The 23,578-nt window shown below is 50.9% G+C and overlaps 1 protein-coding gene across 2 annotated transcripts in view; it reads right to left on the bottom strand.

Annotated features, from left to right (window-relative positions):
• Positions 1 to 21,371, bottom strand: part of ETS1 (ETS proto-oncogene 1, transcription factor) — a 62,862-nt gene extending 41,491 nt beyond the window's left edge. Inside the window, exons 1-3 of one of the 2 annotated variants that reach the window (XM_065738571.1) lie at positions 21,305 to 21,371; positions 16,139 to 16,221; positions 14,442 to 14,586 (exon numbers count right to left, since the gene is read on the bottom strand). In XM_065738571.1, the coding sequence (XP_065594643.1) occupies positions 14,442 to 14,586; positions 16,139 to 16,210 (217 nt within the window). In that variant the 5' untranslated portion in view covers positions 16,211 to 16,221; positions 21,305 to 21,371. The remainder of the gene's footprint in view (positions 1 to 14,441; positions 14,587 to 16,138; positions 16,222 to 21,304) is intronic. The other variant, XM_065738572.1, reaches the window with a different exon arrangement.
• Positions 21,372 to 23,578: the final 2,207 nt, after the last annotated feature.

The following is a 23,578-nucleotide window of genomic DNA, read 5'->3' as shown; positions in this document are numbered from 1 at the left end:
AAACTGCAGGGGGATATTTATGGCAGAATGTAATTAGCCAAATTGGAGCCTTCCCCAAAACTACCATGGGATTTTTAATGACTGCGAGCGGTCAGGGCCTTGGTTTGATGCTTTGTCAGGCAAACAATAACCAGAGGGCAGGAGACAAAAATCGGGAGCAAAGAGGAAGAAAAAAAAAAAGGTCTTGTGCAATTCCAGAGAGAAACGGAGACATGAAAGGAGTTATGGCAAGGGATCATTGTTGGAATGAGCAGCAGCCACCACTCCAAGAAAGGAAAGAGCAGGGAGGTGGCTCTGGGTGTGGAGGTGGCCCACTGCAATGAGAGGAAGGAGCAAGCAGCTGCCACGGTTGCTCCCCAGGGAGATACCTTTCCTGGAATTTAAAATTATATGAGAAATTCTTCCAAGGGCCGTAATAGCTGGGAAGCACTTGAGTGAGTTGCTGTATGCTGGTAAAGGGAGGCTGGGTTGGTAGCCCTGGTGACAGCAGCGTCCCCGCAAATTGAGCCCATCAGCACTGTGTGTGTCCCACACTGCTCTCACATCTCATGTGTGTGGCCAGGAGACGGTGTGGTGGCTTCTCCGTGAGCCAGGTGGCTGCAGCCCCTGAGGTCCCATGGCTGCTCCGTGCCCGGAGTCACTCGGCGTCCCCATCCTCCACATCACCTGTCCTAAAAGCAACTTTCTGTTCCCTCTGAGAAGCTGCAGACTTCAGTCCCCAGCACAGCCCCGAGCAGCCCAGACGCTGCCACAATAACGTCCTCTGATTGCCCTCCGGGAGCGAGCGGAGGAAGCCGCCTCCGAGCCTCCCCGGCTCCTGCTCTCATTAGCTTCCCAGCGGAGATGGCTCACAAAAGCATCTTTGTGGCCATCGCTGCGGCAGGAACCCGGCAAAGCCCCACAGCCGCCGTGGGTACCTCCATCAGCACTCTCACAAGCTGCTTAAGCATCTTCAAGTGTCTCCTGCTATTGGTTTCCCGGCGATCCCACGCTGCTTCATAACCTGATTAGCTAATGTGAGCTGGAGCGATGTAATTCTGCCTCGAATTTCGTTGGTGGGGGGTGCTGTCACTCACTCGTTGCCTTGCTGGAAGAGCTGGCGTGGATGGAAAATCCTCATAAGCCGTTCTGCAGCGCTGTTTGCTCTCGGTACATTTTCCCTCTCCTCCTCAAGTGACAGCACTGAGTTTTTTTGGTAAACACGATCCAATGTTTTTGCTGTTTAACTCACAGTTACCCCGAGCATGCACAGCTAAAACACGTCAAACCTCATTGGCAGGACCTCTCGTCTTCACTCAGATCTCAGGCAGACTCCTCCACAGCAGAAATAAACAGCTGAGACTTAAGCAGCACATCTCTGCTCTCAGCCTCACCCTTTATTTTCACTGATCTCCAGCAACAGAGGTTAGTGAACCCATTTCGGATGGTCCCTGAAATCCCCATCCCTGGGAAACAGGAGAGGCATCACGAAGAAGATGCAATGGGATCACCACTAATCCCCCAGTGAAGCACTTCTGGACAGCTGGATGCTGTTCACCAACATTTCTCTGTTCCTCCAGTGTTTCAGTAACAACAACTAAAGCCAACACTTCAAGAAACATCAAGCAACGGCCTCATTTTGTTCTCGTGAAGGTGCCAGGAGCCTCACAAGCAGCTTCCAAGGAGAGACCATGCAATGCCAACCCCTAGGGCACAAATTCAGAGCCTGAGGAATGGCAGCCACCAGAAAAACACACTTGCACACGGATGGTTGGAAGTGGTCAGCACGGGGGAATCAAACTCTGGAGTGCAGTGACCCTCACGTTAACTCTGTGGCCAGGACAGAGGGGCTCAAGGGATGGGAGTTAAATTCCTGCTCAATATTTCCACGTGACCTCTTACAAACTTCTGTGCCTCCATCTCCCCTGTTTAATGGAAGGATGCTCTCACTTCACAGAGGGACAGCTCAGGGGTGGGGACCACGGGACAGCTCAGGACGGAGATGAGGATTTCCATCACCTGCCGTGCAGGACTCTGGGACTTACAGACATCACACCCTTGGGGGACAAGGTCTCTCCACCCCAAACCACAGTCCCACCTCAATCTGTGGAGATAACTCTGAGCTGGGCACAATTTGCCCATGCTCGGAGCACGAGTTTAGGGGGAATTATGGGATGGAGCTCCCAGCAGTCACACCCCAGAGCCGCCCACCCGGATACGACGCTGGCAGAGACGCTCCTGGGTGAAGGATTCTCCCATATAAGCGTTTCAAAGAGGAAAGCCCTCGCCGTGCTCCTCGCTCCCAATTGTCACAGCTTGGCAGCCGGGCCTGATAGTGAATAAACGACAGAGAAATATTCCGCTCTACACGTGTTTGGGTTTTTCGGGTGGTTTTCTTGGACAGCGATCCTGGCTCTACAACAATGCCCGTCTTGTTCGGCCCCATGCTACAGAGCAGGCTTGAATAGATCTGTCTAAAATTATAAGCGGGCAGCCCCTAGGCTCTGCGAGATCACAGGCCACATGCTGGGGCTGAACAAAGGCTCTGCTATTTCCTAACAATTAGCCCAGCTAAAAGGACATCTATCTCCTTCTATTAGAGCCACCACGTGCCTCCCAGTCAGTCCATTGTGAAGCTAATTAAATAACACGCCTCTCTCCCCATGAGGGTCTCCCGATTAGCTCGCCTCAGTCCTAAATCCTCGCTGGTGTAAATGGGCAAGAGACAGCTGGTCGGTAGGGGCCTGCCACTCCGAGCATCGTCACTCATTATGCAGCTATCATCATCACCAGTTATTTCGGTTTTTTAATTATCTCCTGAAAGCTGCTGAATGGAGATGGAGAGATAGAGGGGGTTCGGCACTTCCCTCCTCGCTTGCCTCCTGCTTGCAGCACAAGTTGTTCAAATAGCTGATTTATTTGTGTTTTTTCTGGCTAACTGGTAGCCCGAGGGGGAAAAAAAAGAGAAGGAAAAAAAAAAAGTAGACATAAATATTTTTACTAAATATGTTCTAGGTTAAAGCAAACCCTCTTCTTTTTCCACCCACTTCTCACTGGGCTAACGTAGCCAAGAGAAAGTAAGCAGGGAAAATCACGCGTTGCTCAACCTGAGCTACACCCTCTCATTTTTGCACTTTTCAAGTGGGAAAGAATTGGAGCAGGAAGACCTCAAAAAGAAGGTGTTAACGAGGCCTCTTCGCACTCGGTTCAGCTCTTCAAGGGGGTTGCTGTGGCAGGGGTAGGGCTCAGGTGCAGATGAGCTGAAATGCATCTGCGTTTTCAGCTGGGGAGCCCAGGTCATGTTTTAGCAACACTGAGATGCAGCAAAACAAGTCCCCCGCATTGTAATGCGGTGCTTGAAGTTTCCTCCCAGTCTGAAAATTAATTCTGACCACTCAAGAAAATTCACTCAGGCGTCACATCAAACGTCACTGGAGCTGAACGAAGTTCCCTGAGCGGTGCCCGTGGGAAGCAGAGCCATCAGGGCCATCAACACCCATCCCTTGTCCCTGTGATGTCAACCTGTCCCCATGGGGTCAGCGCGGCTCTTTTGCAAAGCCCAACGTGCACCTGCTCCAGCAAGCAGCTTCTCTCTCCATCACTCCATCCCAATCCTTCGGGGGCAGCTACGTCTGCAGCACCACGAGCACACAGCCTCACACAACGGCACAAAACTGCTAAATCACTCCAGATGTTCAACACCTTTCCCTCCCCGCTTCCCACGCGCTCCCCAGACCCGGAAGAAATACAGCATCCCTTTGCCAAGTCTACAGTCAGCAATAGCTGCAAATATTACCTTTACCTCCTTTAAATCACTATTTTCCACCCTTGGCTATTTAAATCACTACTTTCACACCGAGAACATAGCTGGAAAACTCGAATGTGGGTCGGAAGACTAATGAGCTGATTTCCTGTGGACTTTCAGCTCCAGGACTGCAACAGCTGGACCTGCTGCTCCAGCCAGGGCTAGTTCCACCCAAGGAAAACAAAGAGAGCCCCATCCTCAGCTCTGGTCGTGGGGAGGCAGTGGGAGGAAGGGCACGGAGGAGGAGACAGATCTTGGTTTCGTTCTGATGGGAACAGAAGGAGCTGATGTGAGGCTTGCTCCTGTTTTCCAAGCCCACGAGCTGCCCTTGCTGCTCACAGCCATGCTGGGCAGCAGCTGCTGCTGGAGCCTGAGTGGGAAAGTGCTGGGAAGCTTCAGGAGTACATCAAAGCTCGCCAGGAAATATATTAATTAGCTCATATGCGTGTGAGCACATCCATAGGGTTTTACTGTAGAAAGCAGAAGGAGCAACTCATTGCTGTCAGAACTGTATTTCCCCTATGCTCAGGCAGTGCAAACATTTTTCATGAAATAATCAAATTTTATCAACGGAGCCAGGTAAATTGTCGTTAAAAGATGCTACATGACTCACTTGAAGGCCTACCATGGTGAAGCCCAAAGCACAGCTTGCCTGGAACCTAAGAGCACAATGGCCCACTCTCCAGTCACGCTTTTCAAACCCAAACAGCCAAGTCTGTCTGCTTCACTCACCACAAATGCACAAAAAATGTCAAAAGCCCCCAATAGAAAGCCTTGTATTAGCTGCCTGCCTCCCCTCACCCAGCTAGTGCCCCTTATCCTGAAGCGATGGGAATGGCTCCGTAAGCCACTTGATTAATAAGAACCCAGGGGGGAAAAATCGTTTATATAACCCCGTCTTCTCTAAACTTCCTAAGTGCTGTAGAAAGTGGCTGCCCTGGAAACCCAAACTGGAAACGAAAAATATTATCTCTTCCATTTATAAACATCTCCAGTGCTAATGAAGTGAGGAACTGCAGCACCGGGGAGGGGAGCATCAAAATGCACTTGGCAGGCGTGGGAGAGCCCCGGTGAAGACATTGCATCTCAGGTGGGTGCAGAGAGGAAAGTCCTCCCATCACTGTCTGCTGCTAACTGCAGCCTGCAAGGCCCCAGGGAAGGATGGAGGGAGAGTGATGGCTATGGAAGGATCCGCTGTGCCAAACACGGAGACAGACAGGCAGCCTTACGAGGTGCAAATGTGGGGGAAAGGAAGACAGGGTGACAAGCTGTAAGACAGCAGTGGATTGATGAGTCCTAAAAACAGCAGTTCCCGTGTCTTGAAGCTGTAGCTCGGATGAAGCTGCGGCTTGGATGAAGCATTACATCCTGACAGATGGAAAGGAGGGCGCGAGCATCCCTCGCAAAGGCTCTGTGGCACAAATTGGGCTCCTCCTGTATTCCGACAGAGCTGCTCGAGCCAGTCTGCTAAATAACCCCTAGGACTGATCCAGGTTGACCTCATGGGTTCCACCACCCTCAGCCCTGCAGCCCCTCAGGTCTGAGGCTGAGAGCAAGGCAGCATTCTGCACAGCAGCCCAATGTATTTCCCCATTTTCTCTCTCTGTTGGCATTTCCCACGGAGATTTGTTTTTGCATCAACACAGGCAGCAGCAGAAAAAGCTGAGCTTTGCCTGGAAATGTTTGGTTTTCGCTTTGACAAAATATTGATGATTTCTGCAGAACAATCCGACACTTTTTTGCAGCAACAAATGAAAGGAAAAAGTCAAAAAGCAGTATCTCATCTAGGTGGGGACTGAGCTGACACCTAGCCTGGAATTCAGCACGAACGTAAGGCAAAGCAGGCTACTAGGCTGCCTCGTTATCCTGTCACTTTGATTACTGCGAAGCAAGGGAAGCTGCTACTACTTTCATGCAGTAGCTGTTTGCCTGGATAGAAACACAACAGGAGCTGCCAGACAAAGGGAGCATCTGGTCTGGTGGGGCTGGGCAGTGACTAGATGCAAGGCAGGGAAGAGAAGGTTTAATTGTCCCTGGAGATGTCTCACAGCAGACACGGGTACCCCAGGCATGCAGTGTGGTGAAGAGCTGGTCCAAGGCAGGACTAAGATGCCAGCTTTATTTCCATCACTGCTTTCCATAATTATTCATGCCTCTTGAGCCTGCAAAATTAGGCTGAAATCTCCCAAGTGCAGGCTCTTCTACGAGATACCTGGAACTGACAAACCAGAAGTTTTCCATGAGCAGGATCCCCTGGGGCATCTCCTCCTTTTTTCCTATTCTACCTCAATGCTGACATCAGCCGGGCCAATATGAGTGCCCTCTGCACCCCTTGAACTTCAGATGTGGAGTATGAATCATACAAATCAGGGAGAAAAGCATTTCTGATGCCTGAAAAGCCATCACTGACGAGAAGCAGCTTGGGCCAGCGCTTCCTAAAATCAGGTCTCCACTTCGGTGGAGCAGTTTATTTTGCTACGCTGCACTTGTGCTACGGAAAGCACAAATAGCTAGAAGTGCTTTGCTCACACAGCATATGCCACGTCAGCAGCCTTGTTTCCCTTTCCAGGAAGGGAAGTTGTGTCATGAACCATTGATCCTTACTCTATGGCTTTTTGGTGCGTGTGTCCAATACTCTTGCTGGAATCAGTGGCAGCATTCCCACACAGTGGGGCAGAGGCAGCCCCTTCCAGGCAGGCTGCAGTTAGCTACAAGGTTAAAGGCCGGATCCTGACCTGGAATCCTCAACTGCCCTTGCAGTGTATGGCAGAGGAAGGAGAAACCCAGAAGAGGAGCCCTGCCTCTGAAAGAGGAGACCACAGCTCTCTGAGGGTGGACCAGCACTGACTGGTGATCTCCCAGCATCACGAACAAGCCCACTTGCAGACCCCACCCCAAGCTTTCCCTACATCTGCAAGCCTCCCACTGCAGCTCTTCTGTTGGCCATTGGCCATTCTGTTCACTGCAGGGAAACCCTCTTCCCGACGTTCACACACAGCCTCGTTAGCCCTGCCTGCAGCCGGAGGCAGCCTGTATTTACTTCGTTGTGAAATAGCCAACAATTGACCCACTGCAACTTTTTCAAAGCCTATTGATACAAGGCCCCACAGGGGGAGGCCCATCCGGAGGGCTGTGTAAACTTCAGCACGTGTTCAGCAGGCTGTACACGGCTTCCAGGGGACAGCCACACCGATGGCTTGGCATTGCTTAAGATGGCTAATTCTGTCCTTCCTACCACGTGGCTCTGAGCACCGTGTTCCTCCTTCCTGCTCCTCATCTACCAGCCTACATGCGAGTTCTTTGAGCTGCATGTGGCTCAGGGTAGCTCGGTCCTCCTGAAGGTGTCTATCTGCTCAAAACGCTAAGACAGACAGACAGGCCATCCTCAGACATCTTGCTCCCCTCCCCAAGTGTCAGACAGCATGGTTTCTCAGATCGAAGTGATGCAAATAGCTCAGATAAGGCTCAGATAAAGTATCTGAGCCCTTAAGGGCTTATCTGAGCTGAACACCAGCTCCAAAAATTCTGCAATTTGCCCTGTGGGACTATCTCCGTGCAGCCTGATTGCCATCTGAAGCCTCGGCCTCCAGAGGCTGCAGGAACAGCTCCTGTTCAAATGCATTCTTGAGATAGCGGGGTGGGACACGGCAGATCTGCAGCACTCCCCTATCATCGCTATCTGGGGATTTGCCTTCTGGTGGGAGCACTGCAAGAGCCTGGCTGATGGCTCGAGGAACCAGTGATGGCACCTTTCACCGCCAACGCTCACGCTGTAACAGATGAGGTAAAGCCTTCCTCAGCAGCATCGCTGGAAAGATCACTTTATCCTGGCTACAAAGTGCTCGAGGCTGGTTTTTCCTTTCAGCTGTGTCTCTCCGGGGTAATGGTTAGCAGAGGGAAGGTTTGCAGGGAGAGCACAGGAGTAGGGTGCTGAAATTCAGCTACCAGCATCTCGCTAAGAATGGGGTTCCCAAAGCAGCCTGGCTGCACCAAGGAGATGGGTGCAAAACCCATCTGGGCTTCACTGCAGACCTGAGCCTGGCAGGATGCAAAGGGTGTTAGCAATCACAGAAGGAGCTCTGGTGAAACAGATTTGCAGTGATAAACATTCATGCTTAGAGATCCATCCTTCCTGAAACCCAAGCGACTGCAGCAGCCTTAAGATGTGTGAGACCAGGCAGCAAGTATCCATTTATTGTGGGCAGCTCAGACTGTGACAGGGGAAGTCCAAGACTTAGAGAGTTCCTGGAGACCTTTGTGAAGCTGGCACAGAGGGCTATTAGCTCACTTACACCTGGGCTATAGCTCTTCTTTGTCCTGCAGGAGCACCAAGGGTCCCTGTTCCACGAGCAGATCCCATATGTTGAATGTTCAACAAACACAGGAGTAAAAGTAGGAAGGATTTTGTCCCATAGAGTCTGCAGCCATTCAGTCTGCAAACAGTCGGTGGTAATCTTACAATTACACACCTAACACACTTCTAACAAGAATGAGAAGCCCTCTGAAAACTGTTCAAAGGTTTGCAGACGGTACCCCCAAATCTTGCTGATCCAAGCAGAGAAAGATTTCCTTTTTGTAGACATTTGCAACAGTCAGGCAGGGTTCCCAGGCAAGAATAGCTATGAAATTCTATAGGATGGCTCATAAACCATAAGGAAAAAAAAAACCCTCAATTAATTTCCTACTAAAAATTCCCAACAACCCATTCCCAAAGGGCCAGCATGCCAAAGGGCCACTGCAGAGTGCTGGCTCTCCTTCTGCATCAGCACTTGGCTCTGGCAATAAACCAGGGAGCAGGGAGAAAAGCACGTGGGCAGGCTCTGAGCTCCTCAGCTCAGCTGTGTTGGCAGCACCAGGGTTAACCACGGCAGCACCCTGTAATGCAATGATTTCTGGTTTATTTCAGCAGGGGAAGTGTGTCCCAGCCTGATTAGCCCAATGGTTTCCTCTTTTCCCATAACCTCCAGACCCCCATGGCCTAAGTGTTTACTTTCTGAAATAAAAAATCTGCTAGTGTTTTTCTTTTTTCAGGGCATGTGTATTTTGGGAGGATTCGGGGGGAGGAAAGTGGAGAGGGGGAGCTGAATGGGATGGGAGGCTTGCATACACCTCCCTTCTCTCTCCCACCCCTCACCCTCAGCTCCTTTCCAGCTGCAACCTCTGAGCTGAGACTTCTGGCTTCAGTGCGAGAGAGAAACGTATTAATGAGAGTTCGGTCTCTTGCTTCAGCAGCTATAAACACAGTGAACATCTGGAGGGATAGAGAGATGCTTCACACTGCCAGGAGCTGAAAGAAACAGGCTGCTTGCAGGGTCCCAGCCCCCCCCATGCTCCCCACATCCCCTTCTGCCTGTCCTGCATGGACCCACACTGCTCTCCCAGCCACAGAATAGAAGCTGGCTTCGTGATGCCCTCCTGCACAGAGCCCTCTGAAGGCACTGCTGTGGGAAGAGCTGGCCACGTGCAACCCAAAGTCCCTGGAGAGATGCTCAGCTGCTCAGTGCCCCCAAGACGCAAGCATTCGTGGGCCCCAGCACACTTCTGTAGGCAAACAAGGTTGGGAAAGCACAACGAGGCATCTGTGCTTTGTGTGGCCTTGCTCAATAAGCATAGGGAGGCACAGGAGCGAGTCCTTCTCTGGATAAAAAGAATGGGTACACTCAGAAGGTGGTTCTCACTCAATGTGAGACATCCACAGTCCCCCTCAGGGCATTGAGGAATAGCCCATCACTGTTCCTTTCCCCTTGGACTCTACACCCAGTGAGCCCTTCCCCACAGCATGCCAGAGCCGCCAGTACTGCTGCTCACAGTTCTCATGTCTCTGGTGCAGTGCTTTACGTGCATCTGGAGCTTTCCCCTCTGACTGAGCTCCAAATCTCCTTTCATAAGGTGGCCCCTAGCAAATCTGTAGGTATCACCCCCCAAAAATGCATAACAGCCTTTCAGTTTTCACCCAGCACCATCGCCCTGTTCAGAGCACGGTTCATCCCCACGCAGCAGCTGATCCCCAGCTGACACAACTCTGCAGCTCAAGTGGGAAAAGAGCTCAGTGCTCATTCTCTGGTGACGACCCAACGTGCAGGGATCTCCCTTGGGCTTTGTCTCTGAGAGGCAAGACAGGGTTTTTTCCAGGGTCAGGCAGGAAACAAATAGAAAAGTGAAAGCCTGGATTTTTGTCATTCTCTTGCTTCAGTGCAAATAAACCTCTCCAAGTGCTGACTTGCAGCAGGTTACAGCAGGGGATGTAGAGGGAGTACACTTCGGTATCACAGGGTCACCCAACGTTTTCCTCACCTGCAGAACAGTGAGGATCAGACACCGATTACTTCCCACTAACCTGAAGAGCAAACCAGTAGCAGCTCAGCATCCTTCAGAGGACCCTTGCAAATGTGCCAGGAGACACAGGCACGGGCAGCCCGTGGCTTTACGATTCATTCACAAGGCATAGAGGGATCTTTTCTCTGCCGCCAGACTGAAGTAAGTGCCATTAATGGAGAAAATTGTGTCTGCCCTCCAACAAACCCAGAGTGCCCATTTATAGTAGGTGTGACATGGCTTGAACTGTGGTCAATGAAACACCCAAAGACAGCCAGGAAGAAAAAGGGTCAAAGAAACTCATTCTAGCCAGGCTAAAAACAGTGCCAGAGCTCAAGGCTTGTGAGAGGCAGCACCGCCGCGCCGGCTGGAGGATGACAACAGAGCCCAGCAGAAAGGCTTCATTCATCCCTTGGCAGTGGGACACCAGAGAAGAATCGGGGCAAGCTGTGAGTTTGGGGACATGAGTGGCAATGGGCCGGGGAGGCACGGAGGATTTTGTTCGTGGCTTTTATTGAGCCTTGAAACAAACAGCAGCTGCCACCCCGGCCCCCTCTGTAGCGGCTCACCACTTTTTCCACCCACTGCTGTTTCCCTTCACCTTCTTCCACGTCCTCCCTTGCCCACTCCTCATTTATTAGAGAGGGAAAGGACAGCCAGGCTGGGCCGTGAGCTGCCTGAGAAGTCCTGCAGGGTCTCGCAGCCGCAAGCAGATGTGCGTGCCCTGCAAAGAGACGCCCATTCATCTCTGCAGAGAGCGTGCGGGGGAGGCAGCAGCACAGGGGAGGGGGGAAGTGTTGGAGGAGGCTGAGAAAAGGAAGGAGGCCACAGTTAAAAATAGGATAAAAGGACATGAAAAAATGCAGATTTTTTTTTTTCCCCCTAAGCTTCACTTGGAAAAATGTGCTGCAGCTGGAGAAGCCATCGGGCTGAGCCTGGTCAGCTTTCGCCTTCCCTCTCCCCAGGCTCCCTTTCTTCCATGCATGGGCCTGGAAGACAGCCCAGAAAACACTCACAGAAAGGGCTTTCCTCTAGAGATCTCCACCAGGACCCAGCAGGGGAAAGAGCAGGTCTCGTGGCACAGGAGGGCAAGGTGGGGAAAAGCAGGGAGAGTTTGTGATGGATGCAGGCGGTCCCCACGTGATTTCTGCCTGCAGTGCACTCCAAGCTGAGATCATGGCTTGGAGAAAGATCACAGCCAGAGTTAGTGGGGTGGAAGCAAAGGGAGGGCATCTCCACGTGGTGTGGGGCAATGCAATGTGCTGCAATGCCTTGTTTCAGCTCTAAAGGCTTTGCTTTCCTTCCAAATGACACCACTGCTGCCCAGCCTGCAGGACCCAAGACAAGATGTCCATTGAGCACCAGGGAGTTGGATGCAGGTCTGCATTAGGGACACACTGCCCCCGAGCTAACAAACTCTTTCTTTGTGGGCTGAGAGATAACGTGTCCAGACAGCATCAGCCACACTGGGTCAATCTGTCCTCTCTGCACTGTGCCCTTGTACAGCTCTGGGTGCTGGGGGTCAGCCTATGGCAACGCCTTCTGCTCGTGATGGCATCTCAGTGCTGAAATCAGCAGCGTTGCTTCCAAAGCAAATGGAGCAGGGTCGGACCCACAGCTCTCATCTCCCCTCTAGAAAAAGTTTTAATTCAATTCCTTGTCTTGCAGAACTCAATCCTGTTCATTTGAGAGAAAGCAAGTTCACTCACCCAGAGGTTCCAAGGGCTGTGAGCACCTTCAGTCCAAGTGCACCAACTCAGCACAACAACAAGCTTCTTCCACTAGAGGCATTTCATCCTTCTCCTGCCATTAACAACAGTTTTATCTCCCCTATCACTAAGCAAAATAAACCAGTTTGTAGTGGAGGGGGTTGTCAAAGTGACCTTGGCTCAAAAAGAGAGCACTGCCAGGAAGATGTCAGTGCTGAAATTACGATACCGCTATCGAATATTTTCCTCCTCTCCAGTTTTGTGCATAACCTTTAACCGACAACAAAATATATTACCAAAGAGTAATATTAGGATACTACTGCCCTAAGAACTGGAAATCCCAGTGCTAAGAATGACAGCATCCTCTTAGTGGCCTTGCTGCTTCCGGCAGGCACGCAGCACCCTTGATGTTGGTTGATGAGATAATGCAACTAACGAGCAATAGTCTCTATGCTCCCATTCCCACAGAAGCCAGCTCCCATTGGCAGGCACTTCTCACCAGTTGCTCTCTGGCACCTCTGAGACGTGTCCTTTACTCACTGGGGACCCGATCGCAGCTGGCTCTCAGGGCAGCTGCAGTCCCAACCCGTGTGCTGCAGATTGGGACCACAAGCTGACGAATGAAAATGTCTGCACACCACTTCCAAATCCTTGTTGTAATGGAAATATAAAATAAAACCCGCCTCTCTTCCTATCCTTATCTACAAACTAAATGCACGTCAGGCTTTTCTTTGTACATGTCACCAAATAATCTTAGCAGACTTCAAGCACAATGTAAATAAACTCAGCCAAGCTTCAAAGGCAAAATATCTTTCAACAGAGCCAAGCAGCTCTAAAACTTCGGGACGTGTTGCGGGTTTCTGTTGCAAGAGGATATATTCACACTTGCGTTTTCCTTGTTGACTTGTTTCTTTCACCAACATCAAGACCATGAAAACCAAAATAGCCTCCAGTATACCAGAAGAATAGATGACAAACGGCTTTCATGCACACCCAAAACACAAAGGAGAAATGAAAGACTGTTCCTAGCAGTATATACAAATGAGAGCTTCCTCTCATTTAAAATTAGAAACCTCTCTAGACTCTGAAAAAAATGGCACAGCATTAAAATAATAATAATAATAATAATCAGAGAAAGAGTACCTCGCACTGCAACAGGAAGAAATGAAACGTAACTCTTAGGTACTGCAAGAGAATCAGAGGGCTGTGCTACAAGCCCCAGTGCATCCAAAGTTGGACTCACAAGTGTTGAAGAGTGTGACATCTTTTTTTTCCCAATGAGCTTTGAAACAAGCTCCAATCTCCACAGCAAGAAATTTCACAGACCCAGCATGGGGTAACGAAGATCTGGGTTACAGATCCGTTGTCCCTGGAGAGCGCTTTCATAGAAAAGGGGAGAGGGTATGGAAAAAAAAATACGCAAAGAAAACTTTCCAGGCACAGATTTGCAAAATGTTTGAGCGAATCCAAATGCTGCAAGAGCAGATTTCATCAGAGCAGAGCTGACATCATGCTGAGAGAGGTCACCCACAGGAGTTGAGCAAAATAGCTGAAATAAGAACGGCTGGGAATAGGCAGTGGAGTTTTTCTCCATCCGCTGCTCTGTTCATCTCCAGCTAATGCACAAGTGTTCACCGAAGGAAAAAAAACTGAAATGTCTGAATATTTGCCAAGGAGAGATTTCAAATTGTACGTTTGACCGCAGCAGTCACTGGTTCTGCTGAACTCTTTAGCTGCAAAAAAAGTCTCCAAACATCAGGGCTTTTCCCCTCCCCAGGGGCCAATGTGCATAACTAACAAGCCGGGAACAAGTCACAGAAGACCAGCACATGCCATGCAAAAGCTTACACGGGATTTATGTGCTTCACGATAGGCTTATGTGGGACTTAAGTGAAACATAAACTTCATATTGGCCCTTTGCAAAGGTCACATTCATGCAACTTGAGCTCTTTCACTTCGTTTTGCTGTTGGCCTGTGCCATGGTGTACCTGAGCCCTCTCTTTTGCTGCAGAACAGCTGAGAAGTGAGAGCTGGTGGCACCTCTTCCCAAGGTGCTGCAGGCAGGGGAAGCCTCCAAGCTGTGTGGCACAGGGGCAGTGAATGCAGCACGCTGCAGTGGAAATGGGGCTTGAACTGAAGTCCCAAACTCTTTGCTCATGTCCCATCTCTGGGCAGGGACCCAGAGCCCCACACTGTCTGTTGTACCAGCAGCAGCCCAGGCTGAAGCTCTGCTTCACAGGTTGAACAAAGCACGGGGCAAGAATTAGTCACCAGTGATTTTTAACGACTTTCAAAGCACGAATGCGTTACAGAGCAGCATCACCTACTCAAAGCCAGGGCATTGTCTCAACTGCAGGCTGTATTGCAGCCACCCAACCCTGGCAGCACAGCATGGCCATGCCCCATAGCTGCACTCACTGTAGCACTGAATGCTACACCACCACCATCCCCAGGAGCAAGGGGACGGAGACCCAGACGCACTGTAACAGCAGAATTCAGGCTCAGGAGTCTGAGCTCCCCTTCACGAAGGCATCACCACCTTTTCAAAGCAAACATCTCAAGGCATTACACATGAAACCCAGATGTTAAACCTGCCCATCGCTGGCCCACGTCCCCCAGCACCGGGTTCCTACCTGTGCTGTAGTGCTCCAGGCCGGTGGGCACCTCCTGGATGGCCGACTCGTCCCATGGTGGGCAGCAAGCCCTGGGTGGGCAGCAGGTGGACTGCAGCCTGCATGGCATCCAGGGCTCCTCGCAGCAGCTGCTGGCACCTTGCTTCTGGGCAGGGGAGGGAACCATGTCACCTCAGCAGCAAAACAAACCCAGAACCAACACCCCACCTTCAGGAGAAGGTCACAGAGCGCTTACCTGACTGTCCAGGTGCAGAAGAGGAGGCAAAAAGAACAACTTGCATTGTTAGGGCCAAAAAACCCAACAACAAAGCATGGAGGCAAAGGAGCGACAGCTGAGGGAGCAGCAATCCCCACCTGGTACCAAACCCAGCTCCCACGTGGAGCCCTGTGCTGAGCCTGCCTGGGGAGCAGCCCAGAACTGCCCCAGCTGGGCAGCCACGAGCACCCCACGGGGTCAGAAAGCCCCTTCTGATATAACACATGTTATTTACATGTATTTACCTACACGTCTGTAATTGCATGTGTAGGCAGCTGGAGGTATGCCCTAGTTCTAGGCACAGCTGTCATTATTGATGTTACACTTTTATGCGTGTAATGTACCCACACACGTATAGATATGTGGAAATAATCCCCGGATATCACTTCCGTTATGAACACACACACTCATTACATACATCTTTATGGATGCATCCACCATACATGAGCACATATGTGCACGCACAGATATATACACCACATTATAGATTTTTACACACGTGCCACATACATGCGTGCATTGGTAGAGCAGCAGCATACAGCCATACATATAGATAAATAAGGGATGTTTTTAGTCATTCATTTCTTATTATTAGTTCCCCACATGGAAACAGTTTTGCTTCATTTCCAATCAGTGTTTAAATGCCAAATGCATTCTTGGAACCATTTGAAAGGAAGATATTGAGCTGTGTTAGACATTTTTCATGTGTCACAGTGGCCTTTTCTTCCTAATTTGGTGATAATTTTGCTTTCTAGCAAGTCTTCTGTATCCCCTGGTGTCCCAGCTCAGAGATACAGCTTACATCTGACCTTGTCTAGGATCTTTAACACTAGCTGTCATTTCTTTGGAGAAATGTTTGTTGATGTGATTTCCTTGATAAAGGTCACATACAAACATAAGGTGATCAGCAGCACAAAGAGCACCCAGTGCTCAGCTCAGGAGCAGCACGAGGTGCTGTCAGACCCATCCCACAGCTGCTGACATCCATACAGGCACGCCCAGCACCGCACAAACAAAAAGGAGCTGCCATCAGAGGAAGCCCAATATTTATCAAAAATACTCCAGCCAACCCAACCAAAGCTTTTCCAAAGCCAGGTCTGCTTTGTGCTGATGCTGCTGCATTCACCCACGCCAGGTGAAGGTCAGCACAGGCAGTGGAGGCTGCAGGACAATGGTTACCCTAACAATCCTCCTCTGACGACAAGCACAGGAAATCCGATGCAGCAATCCTATTTCCAGCTCGGGTTTGCAAGCTCGAGGGGCTGAGATAAGCTCTGGGCAAACACTCAGCCTTTGGACGCTGCTCTGAACTACATGAAACCTCAGGATGATTTAGCAGTCAACACCAAGCCGTGTCAGTGAACGGTCTGCCATTGTCACAGCAGCCAAAGAGGAAAGCCACTGCTAGAGATAGAAAAATAACCCCTGTCTCCTTTCTTACCATCACTCCAGGGCAAGCCAGAGGATAAGGGCCCGTGCTGCCAATGGTTGTGTCCATGTAGTAACTCATCATCTCTGAGGTGCCTGCAGAAATGAAAACAGACATCAGATGCTCTGCTGCAGAAGTCAGAATTGATAGCCTCAACTAGACCTGCTGGAGAGGCTGTGCCTTCTCACAGCCATATTCAGGGAGCACCAGGCTGCCAAACTCAGCGACTTAAAGCAGGAAAAAATAAAAGGAAAGGAATCTGTATTAACAGTTGGTTTTGTGATCGGATGCACCTATACATCAACAACACAAACACAAATCCATTTGTGTAAACTGATGGGAGCTGGGCAGTGCTGAGTGAATCATCACCTGGAGCTGATGGAGCTGCTCAGAGGGCGGAGGAGATCGTAATTCCCTTTTTGTATCCTCCAGGATATAACTTAAAGGTGCTGGAAAGAAAGAGTGAAATGGCAGTGGCCTGAGCTCAGAAGGGCTCACTCAGGCAGGGAACAGCGTGGAGCCGAAGGGAACTGCTGCTTTCATCACACTGATACACAGCACAGCCCGAGAGCTGGAGGAGCCGCCGTGCTCTAACCTTTCTGAGGACCCAGCAGCCCCAGATCCTCTGGAATTTCCATGTATTTCTGCAGACCTCCAGTGCCACCAGCTCTGACTGCTGCAAATGCAAAGGTTCATCCAAGCCGTCCTCCAAAGCCAGCATGCGTGGGTTTCCATCAGCCTCCACCTCTGCCCTGCACCCACAGACAGCTCCTGCAGGCACTGCCACCTCCCCACCTCCCTGCTCACAGAGCTGGGGCTTGGCTGCTGTTAGCAAACCCCCAGCGAAGGCAGAGCCTGCCCCAGCTGTGCCTCACTCACCACCTTAGTGACCAGGGACTGCAGATAACGTCTCCCACCACGCAGTGTGACTAATGGCCAAATGTGAAACACCTGCACGTATACACGTATTAAATTATCATCATCATTTCCTGCTTAGTATTACTAACTTTTGCTCTAACACCGGTATTATTATTATTATTTTTACTTCTCTTTTTAATTCACAAACCTGACAACGACCAACGTGCTGAAAGAACAACGGGCCTGCTTCTCCTCGTGCTTAAAGCAAACCCAAAAGCACACATCTTGCAAGGGACTGTGGCTGAGAAGCCTTAACTGATCTCAGCATCACAGCCCGCCCTCCCAGCCTGCCCTAACCAGGCGTTATAACACGTTGTCTTAAATCTCACTGCAGCTGGGGAGAATAAAAGAGCGTGCAGAGCAGCCACCTCTGCGAGTCAGCCAACGGAGGAAAGTCACTCGGCCCCATTTGCTCACACACCTGTCCCTCTGGTCCCAGCCTTAAAAGAGCATCACCTAACCACGTCTGATCGCCCTCGTGCTCTGAAGTCAGGACTTACACTGCCAAAGCACACTACAGAAACCATCAGGCTGCCCCAGCAGTACGGGCACGTGTGAGAGAAGGGGTTAGAGCGGTGACACGGCGTGCCCACGAGCAGCTCGCTTTCCTGCCCTGCAGCTCCTCAGCAGGCAGTTGGGGCTCGGCTTTGTTTTTTCCCTTTGATCAAGTCACCTGGGCTGCACGCTGCTCACAAACTGCTTTCATGCCTCGCTGAACTCCGTTTGTATTTTTCTCAGGATGCTGTTGCCGACCAAACCCTCCAGCGTTGCACATCGACGCTCAGAGCAGGACGTGCTTTGGTTCAAGTCTCCTGCACCCAGGGCAAAGCTTCAGGCAGTGGGGAACGAGAACAACATCGCCACAGAGCAGCAGTGCGTCAGCATCTCCATCCCGAGCCCTGCTCTGCAGGAGGGGAATCACCAGGAGGGGATCTGTGCTCTGCAGAAGGTGTGCAAAGCCAGCAATGAAGAGAGAGAAAGATCCAGCAAAGAGGGGAGAGGCAAAAGCAGAGAAGGAGCTCAGGAGAGCTCAGCGCAGGCTGATTTAACAGAGCTTCCACCACTTCCCATAGGAAACTACTTCACAGCCCAATACATCTCTCGCTGTCAGCAAGTTTCCCTGATGGTTGAGCCATATTTTTCTTCTCTTGAGCTTCCTCTAATAAGAGCCTAAATAGTTCCTCTCCTCCCCTTGGATGCCATTAGAGAGCTTTAATGACCACTCAGGAGTTTGCAGCTAAGCTAAATTCAATGAGAGCATCCCTTGTGTCAGGTAACCTGGCCAAAATTAAGGAAATCACTGCAGATTTACACCAAGATAATCGAGATCCGCAGCTTGCTGCAAACTGCTAATAAGTGGAGGGGAATCAGAGCCATTTGGTAAAACCCTTAATGACTTAACAGCTTGATTCATCGCATTGTTTGCTCTTATTATTCCTATCTTATGGTAAAAACATGTGTGGGAGAAGCAGCACTCGTTTTTGGGGCTTGATCTGGTACCAGCCAAAGCTGTTCGGCTCTTCAGTCATTTCTAAACTTAATTACAACTTTAATTTTATTTCAACATCCATCCCTCCTCTCTTACAGGACAATTCTCCAAGAAAATAATTACCAATCTTAGTTTAAAAAGGGAAGAATGATTAGTCTTCATGATGAACACCCATACCCTTGTAGAAATCGGGATGAAATTAAAAATATATGTTAAATGGAGATGAGATGTATATTCTGGATATGTGAAGAGTGTTTGAAAGACTCCCTTACAGTGCCTAAGTACTTGGTTGTTTTAAGGCTGGGGAAGATGAATGAGACTGAGCAGAGAAGACCAGCAGCTCCCATCCCTTCCACGTTAACACCCTGCACACCAGCACTATGACTGTGACAGCTTTCTGCATCCCTGTAAACCAACACGATTCCCTTTCCTTGGGGTTGGATGGGGATCCAGGAGCAGCACTAGCAACCCCCACCAAAGCATTCCTAACTTCGAGTATGGGAACAAAGGCCTGAAAAATGCAAAGGGCACAATCGCCCTCCATGGGCGGCTGTGCGGGCAGCTCCTGCCCCAGAGTTGCTTAGTGATGCCGTTTTATTTTTCATCAAGCAATAATTTATCATCTTTGAGGGGGTGGAGAAAATAGCTCATGGAAATGACTTTGTTCCACAGGGTTTTAACCCTTGGAACCTTGGCATTTTCCAGGCTGCCTGCCAATCCAGTTCTCAGGGGAAAGAGTGGTTGTTGATCTGTTGGCATGTTAAAAACTCATTCAATTCATCAAACCCTGGCACCAGCTTAAAATGAAAAGGAGCATCCCTGACACAGGGATCCAGGCAGCAGGAAGGACTGCAGCTCTCTCGCTGCCAACTCTTTACAAAATATGCTGCCCAGGAGATCGGGCACCTCCTGACTGCATCGGGGGCTCCTACGTTTATTGTGACTTTGAAACTTCGCAGCACTCTCAGAGGTGACTGAAGGGAAGCCAGGCAGGGCGGTAAATAACGCTGCCATGGGAAACAGGAATGCACTAAGTGCCCTTCTGCACCCTCAGTAAATACTCCAGGGATTAAACACCCTGCCTAAGCTCAGGGGAAAGGCAGGGTGAGAGGCTGAGTACCTGAGCACTAAGGCACTGCCTTGGCTCCGTGCTGTGGTGGGATGAGGGTGGCAGCACCAAACCCACAGTGAGGTCGTGCTGAGGAGGGGTTTAGGTGGGATGCTGAAGCAGGGAGGCTCTGCCAAGAGTCACACTGCTCCCTCTTCGAGCAGAGCTGCTATTTGCAACCGCAGGAAGATGTGAATGGGTGGGGGGGTTAATTAGGTCATCTGTTATTCCACTCACGTATTTCCCTCTGTGAAATAATAGACCTACAGCACAGCGTCATGGGCCAGATCCTCAGCTAGGGCAAAGCAAAGGGGGAAAGAAGAGGGATTGAGGGCCCAGCTGTATTTGGTGCTTTGCTCCATACAACCTGTGGAAGGATGCTTGGGAACAGCCTGCCCAAATCTGCTGGTGTTTTGAAAATCTCACTAGGCATTAAGTACTCAACAGCTGCAGAAAGTTAAGAGAAACCAGAGTTTCTCTGTGCCTTCACATGCCAAACGTAAAAAGGTGATGATAGCATGGGGGTGCTTTCTGGCTTGGAGGTGCACGTGGCACCCTGCAGCTCAGGGCAGGGGCCACGCACAATCCCAATGCTGGGTGCACAAAATACACAGCAACCCTCCGTGGAAATCACACTCCCTGGGTGAGTGGGGTCGTTCAAACGTTTGGGAAGCCCTAAATATCCGGCTTACCAGAAAATGGTTTACAGGACAGGCAGGGGTGAGATCAAAACCCCAGCTGGATTAGAGGCAGCACGAGCAGGCTGTAACCAGGAAACCACCCCAGACCCAGCCCACAGCCCCCAAAGGTGTCAGTTGACAGCACAGGATGGGAAGTTGATGGTAACTGTAATACCAAGAGCGTGGTCGCATGCAAAGTGAGGATTTAGAGGCTAATGGGAAGGGGGAAGGCCTCGGCTGTGCTGCTGGGGCAGCACAGTGCCCGCTGGCCCTTTTTGGCTGGGTGGGTGGGCAGGATTTTGCCCATCCCAAGGAGCAGCAGCAGCACAGCTGCACATCCCTGTGGCTGCTGACTCCAGTTCCTCCCCTGGGCAAATGCACACGAAGTGCTCACTTTTTCTGCCCTTTGGGGATGCCATTGCTACAGAAAACATGCGGAGGTGAGGCAGCAAATCCCACATAGCATCCCTCCAAAGACAGAAAGCAGCCCTGTCTGGGGGGCAGGTCAACCTGCCTGCTCCCTGTCTGCACCCAGCTGTGCTGGAAGAGCCAGGGGAGCACCTGGGCCTGGGCACCCCACTGGTCCCCTGCCCCACAGCGAGCACAAGCAAACCCCCACCCCACAACCAGAGCTGCCACTCAAGAAATAGGAGGAAGCACAAATGTAATCCGCTGTAAGAATGCAGGGCGCAGCCCCTACCTAGATCAGGGGAACAGTAATGTTCTCCTAAGCACATATATCAACTTGATATACTCCATATATAACAATAAAAAGGGTTCTTAAAGGGAAGCATCAGCTCAGACATTCGTAAGGCACTGCAGAACTATTAGCAAACACGAATCAGCCGCCGGGTGAAACTGGGAATGGACAGAGAAAGAGTAAATCCCCAGCAAAACAAACCTTCCATCTATCCTGAAAACAAACACAGGTACCTACAGCCCACAGCAGCCTTCAAAGCCACTCTCTCCCCACCACCACTTACTACTTATCTGGAAGACCAAGGAAAAAGCTTATGTCCTCCACGGCTCCCCACACTTGTCTCCGATCTCTCTCCAACTACCTGGTGCTATCCTCTGCGCCGGAGCTGGGGAGGATGGAAATACCATAGTGTTTGCAGCAGGGCCGCCTATTCAAAGGGAGGGGGAGTGGTCAGCCCCGCACGGCGGTGGGGAGGCGAACCCCCCGCGCTCCGGCTCAGCTCTCGCTGGCAGATGTCACGCCGTGACCCTCGCCGTGGGGTGTGAGGTTGATCCAGCCCGTTCCCAAAGCTCAGCTGGGCTGCCTCAGCTTTGAGGGCGCCTGCTGCCAAAAATCACTGTTTCTTTTTCACAAGTCCCCTGGGCACCTCTGGGTTTCCTGCTCCCTTGCTCACAGCAAACTACGATGCTCTTGGATGCCCACCTTACCCCAGACGTGGGGAGGATCCAGCCACCATGCTCCCACTGCCCATCTGAACCCCCCCCCAGTGCACGCCTGCTTTCCTTTACCGCTGTAGTCTCCTTTCCTGTGGGGTACCAAAGTTGGTACCAAGCCCTGGCTCTGCCCTTGCTGCTGGAGGCCCCACTGCAGCTTTGCCCCAGGGGGCAGGGCTGTATGGTGGCTGCAGTGTGCAGGGCTGCAGTGTTCAGAGCTGCTACGTGCAGGGCTGCTAGAAGAGCAGGTGAGCACTCTCCCTGGGCAGGGAAAGAGATGGGGACAGAAGCAGAGGCTTACAGCAGCGCTGCTCGGTCCTGAAATCCGGGAGTGAATTCCTCGTTGTGTCCCAGCAGCTCTGCAGCCCAGCACTGCCCAGCCCTGGAAGAGGAGGATGCGCCCGTCCTGCAAAGCTGCCTTTTCCTCCAGGAGAGGGCTCCAGGCTGGAAATGTGCTGCGCTCTGGCACGCGTCCCTGCCACGCAGGAGCTGTCAGCTCGCAGGAAAGTTTGCAGCATCTTCCCGATTATTAATCATAAAAATAATAATCAATGTGTTGTGTGCATCTAAATGCTATCGCTGGAAGGGCAGAGTGAAGCACTGGGAAAGAAAGAGCTCCCACTCTAACCTGGCACTTTGGCTACTCGCAGCTGAGTGGCAATTTGCAAAGCCTAGATTGAAACTGTGTTGTTTCAGACGTGTAATTTCTGCCTGCATGGACTTCTGTGGCACCCACTGCTGCCAACTGCTCCCCGAAGAAATCCGATGTGCAGAGCTGTGTGAAGGACCCTCCTGCCCATCCCCTCCCAGCCCAGCAGAACCTGGTCGCTCAAACGCACACGGTGACAAGCAGTCCCCAAAATGCCCCTCCAATAAAACCCCACCAATATTTATGCACATAAAAAGTATTAAGAAGCCCTCGGAGGACTTCCACCAGTGTCAGCCCTCACCCTAAGTCAGAAGCATGCAGCTGCAGGTGGCACGAGTGCACGTTACCTGTTGAACTCGCAGCCGTGAGGCACGGATCTCTCGTGTAGCTATTTTAACTCAGGAAATTATTTACAGGGCTCCATCTTCTCAGGAAGGTTTCCAGCCTGCTGGGCTTTGGTACAAAGCCTCGGTCACGTCTGAGCACCAAAGGAGTGGAATGCATCCAGCAATCAATTTTTATCTGGGCAACTCTTCCCAAGGCTGCAGGATAACCCTGCGGGCAGCTGCGAGCAAGATGTCTTTCCCTCCCTGTGCTGGATGCTGTGCTCTGCAGCACAGAGCCTTTCTGATACGGTAATCTATGTATTAATAACCTCTGTGTTATGGCTGTCCAATCCACCGTGTGGCTGCAAAATGGAGAAGCTTCTGGTCAGAGCTCTTGCAGGGCAGCACGGTGCCTGCTGTGTGCAGGTCACCTCACCCCTGGAGGTCACCTGGTTTTGGGGTTACTGCTGCTTCAGCCACCTGAATCCATTGCTTCAGCCAGCAGCAAGAAGTTGGGTCAAATTCAGGGTAGTTCATTCAGCTTATAAAGCCATAGTGCATAAAGAAGTAGTTTCTATTCCAGATGGTTTGGATTTTCTTTGTACTCATAAAAAAAAAAATAAAATGATTCATTAGTGTCTAATTAAAGCAGTTATTACCGCTTTTACCGAATCTGAAATGTCTCGTGGATGGTTCAAAGGCTGTGCACAGGTTGAATCTGGGACACACAAATGACCTCTGGGCTCCTGGGAGGCGTTGGATGTCAGCACACGCAGCCCCTCCCCCACTATGCTGAGAAACGCTTATCTCCATTTTGCAGTTAGAAGAATGGATGGAAAATGGGACTGAATCACCCCAAAGATGGCTGT

Source organism: Cyrtonyx montezumae, unplaced genomic scaffold (genome assembly GCF_038088225.1).
Source record: "Cyrtonyx montezumae isolate F1298 unplaced genomic scaffold, pur_monq_1.0 scaffold_22, whole genome shotgun sequence".
NCBI classification, from domain to species: domain Eukaryota; kingdom Metazoa; phylum Chordata; class Aves; order Galliformes; family Odontophoridae; genus Cyrtonyx; species Cyrtonyx montezumae.
The sequence above is the reverse complement of the archived record's forward strand: the minus strand, read 5'-3'. Positions and strand labels throughout refer to the sequence as shown.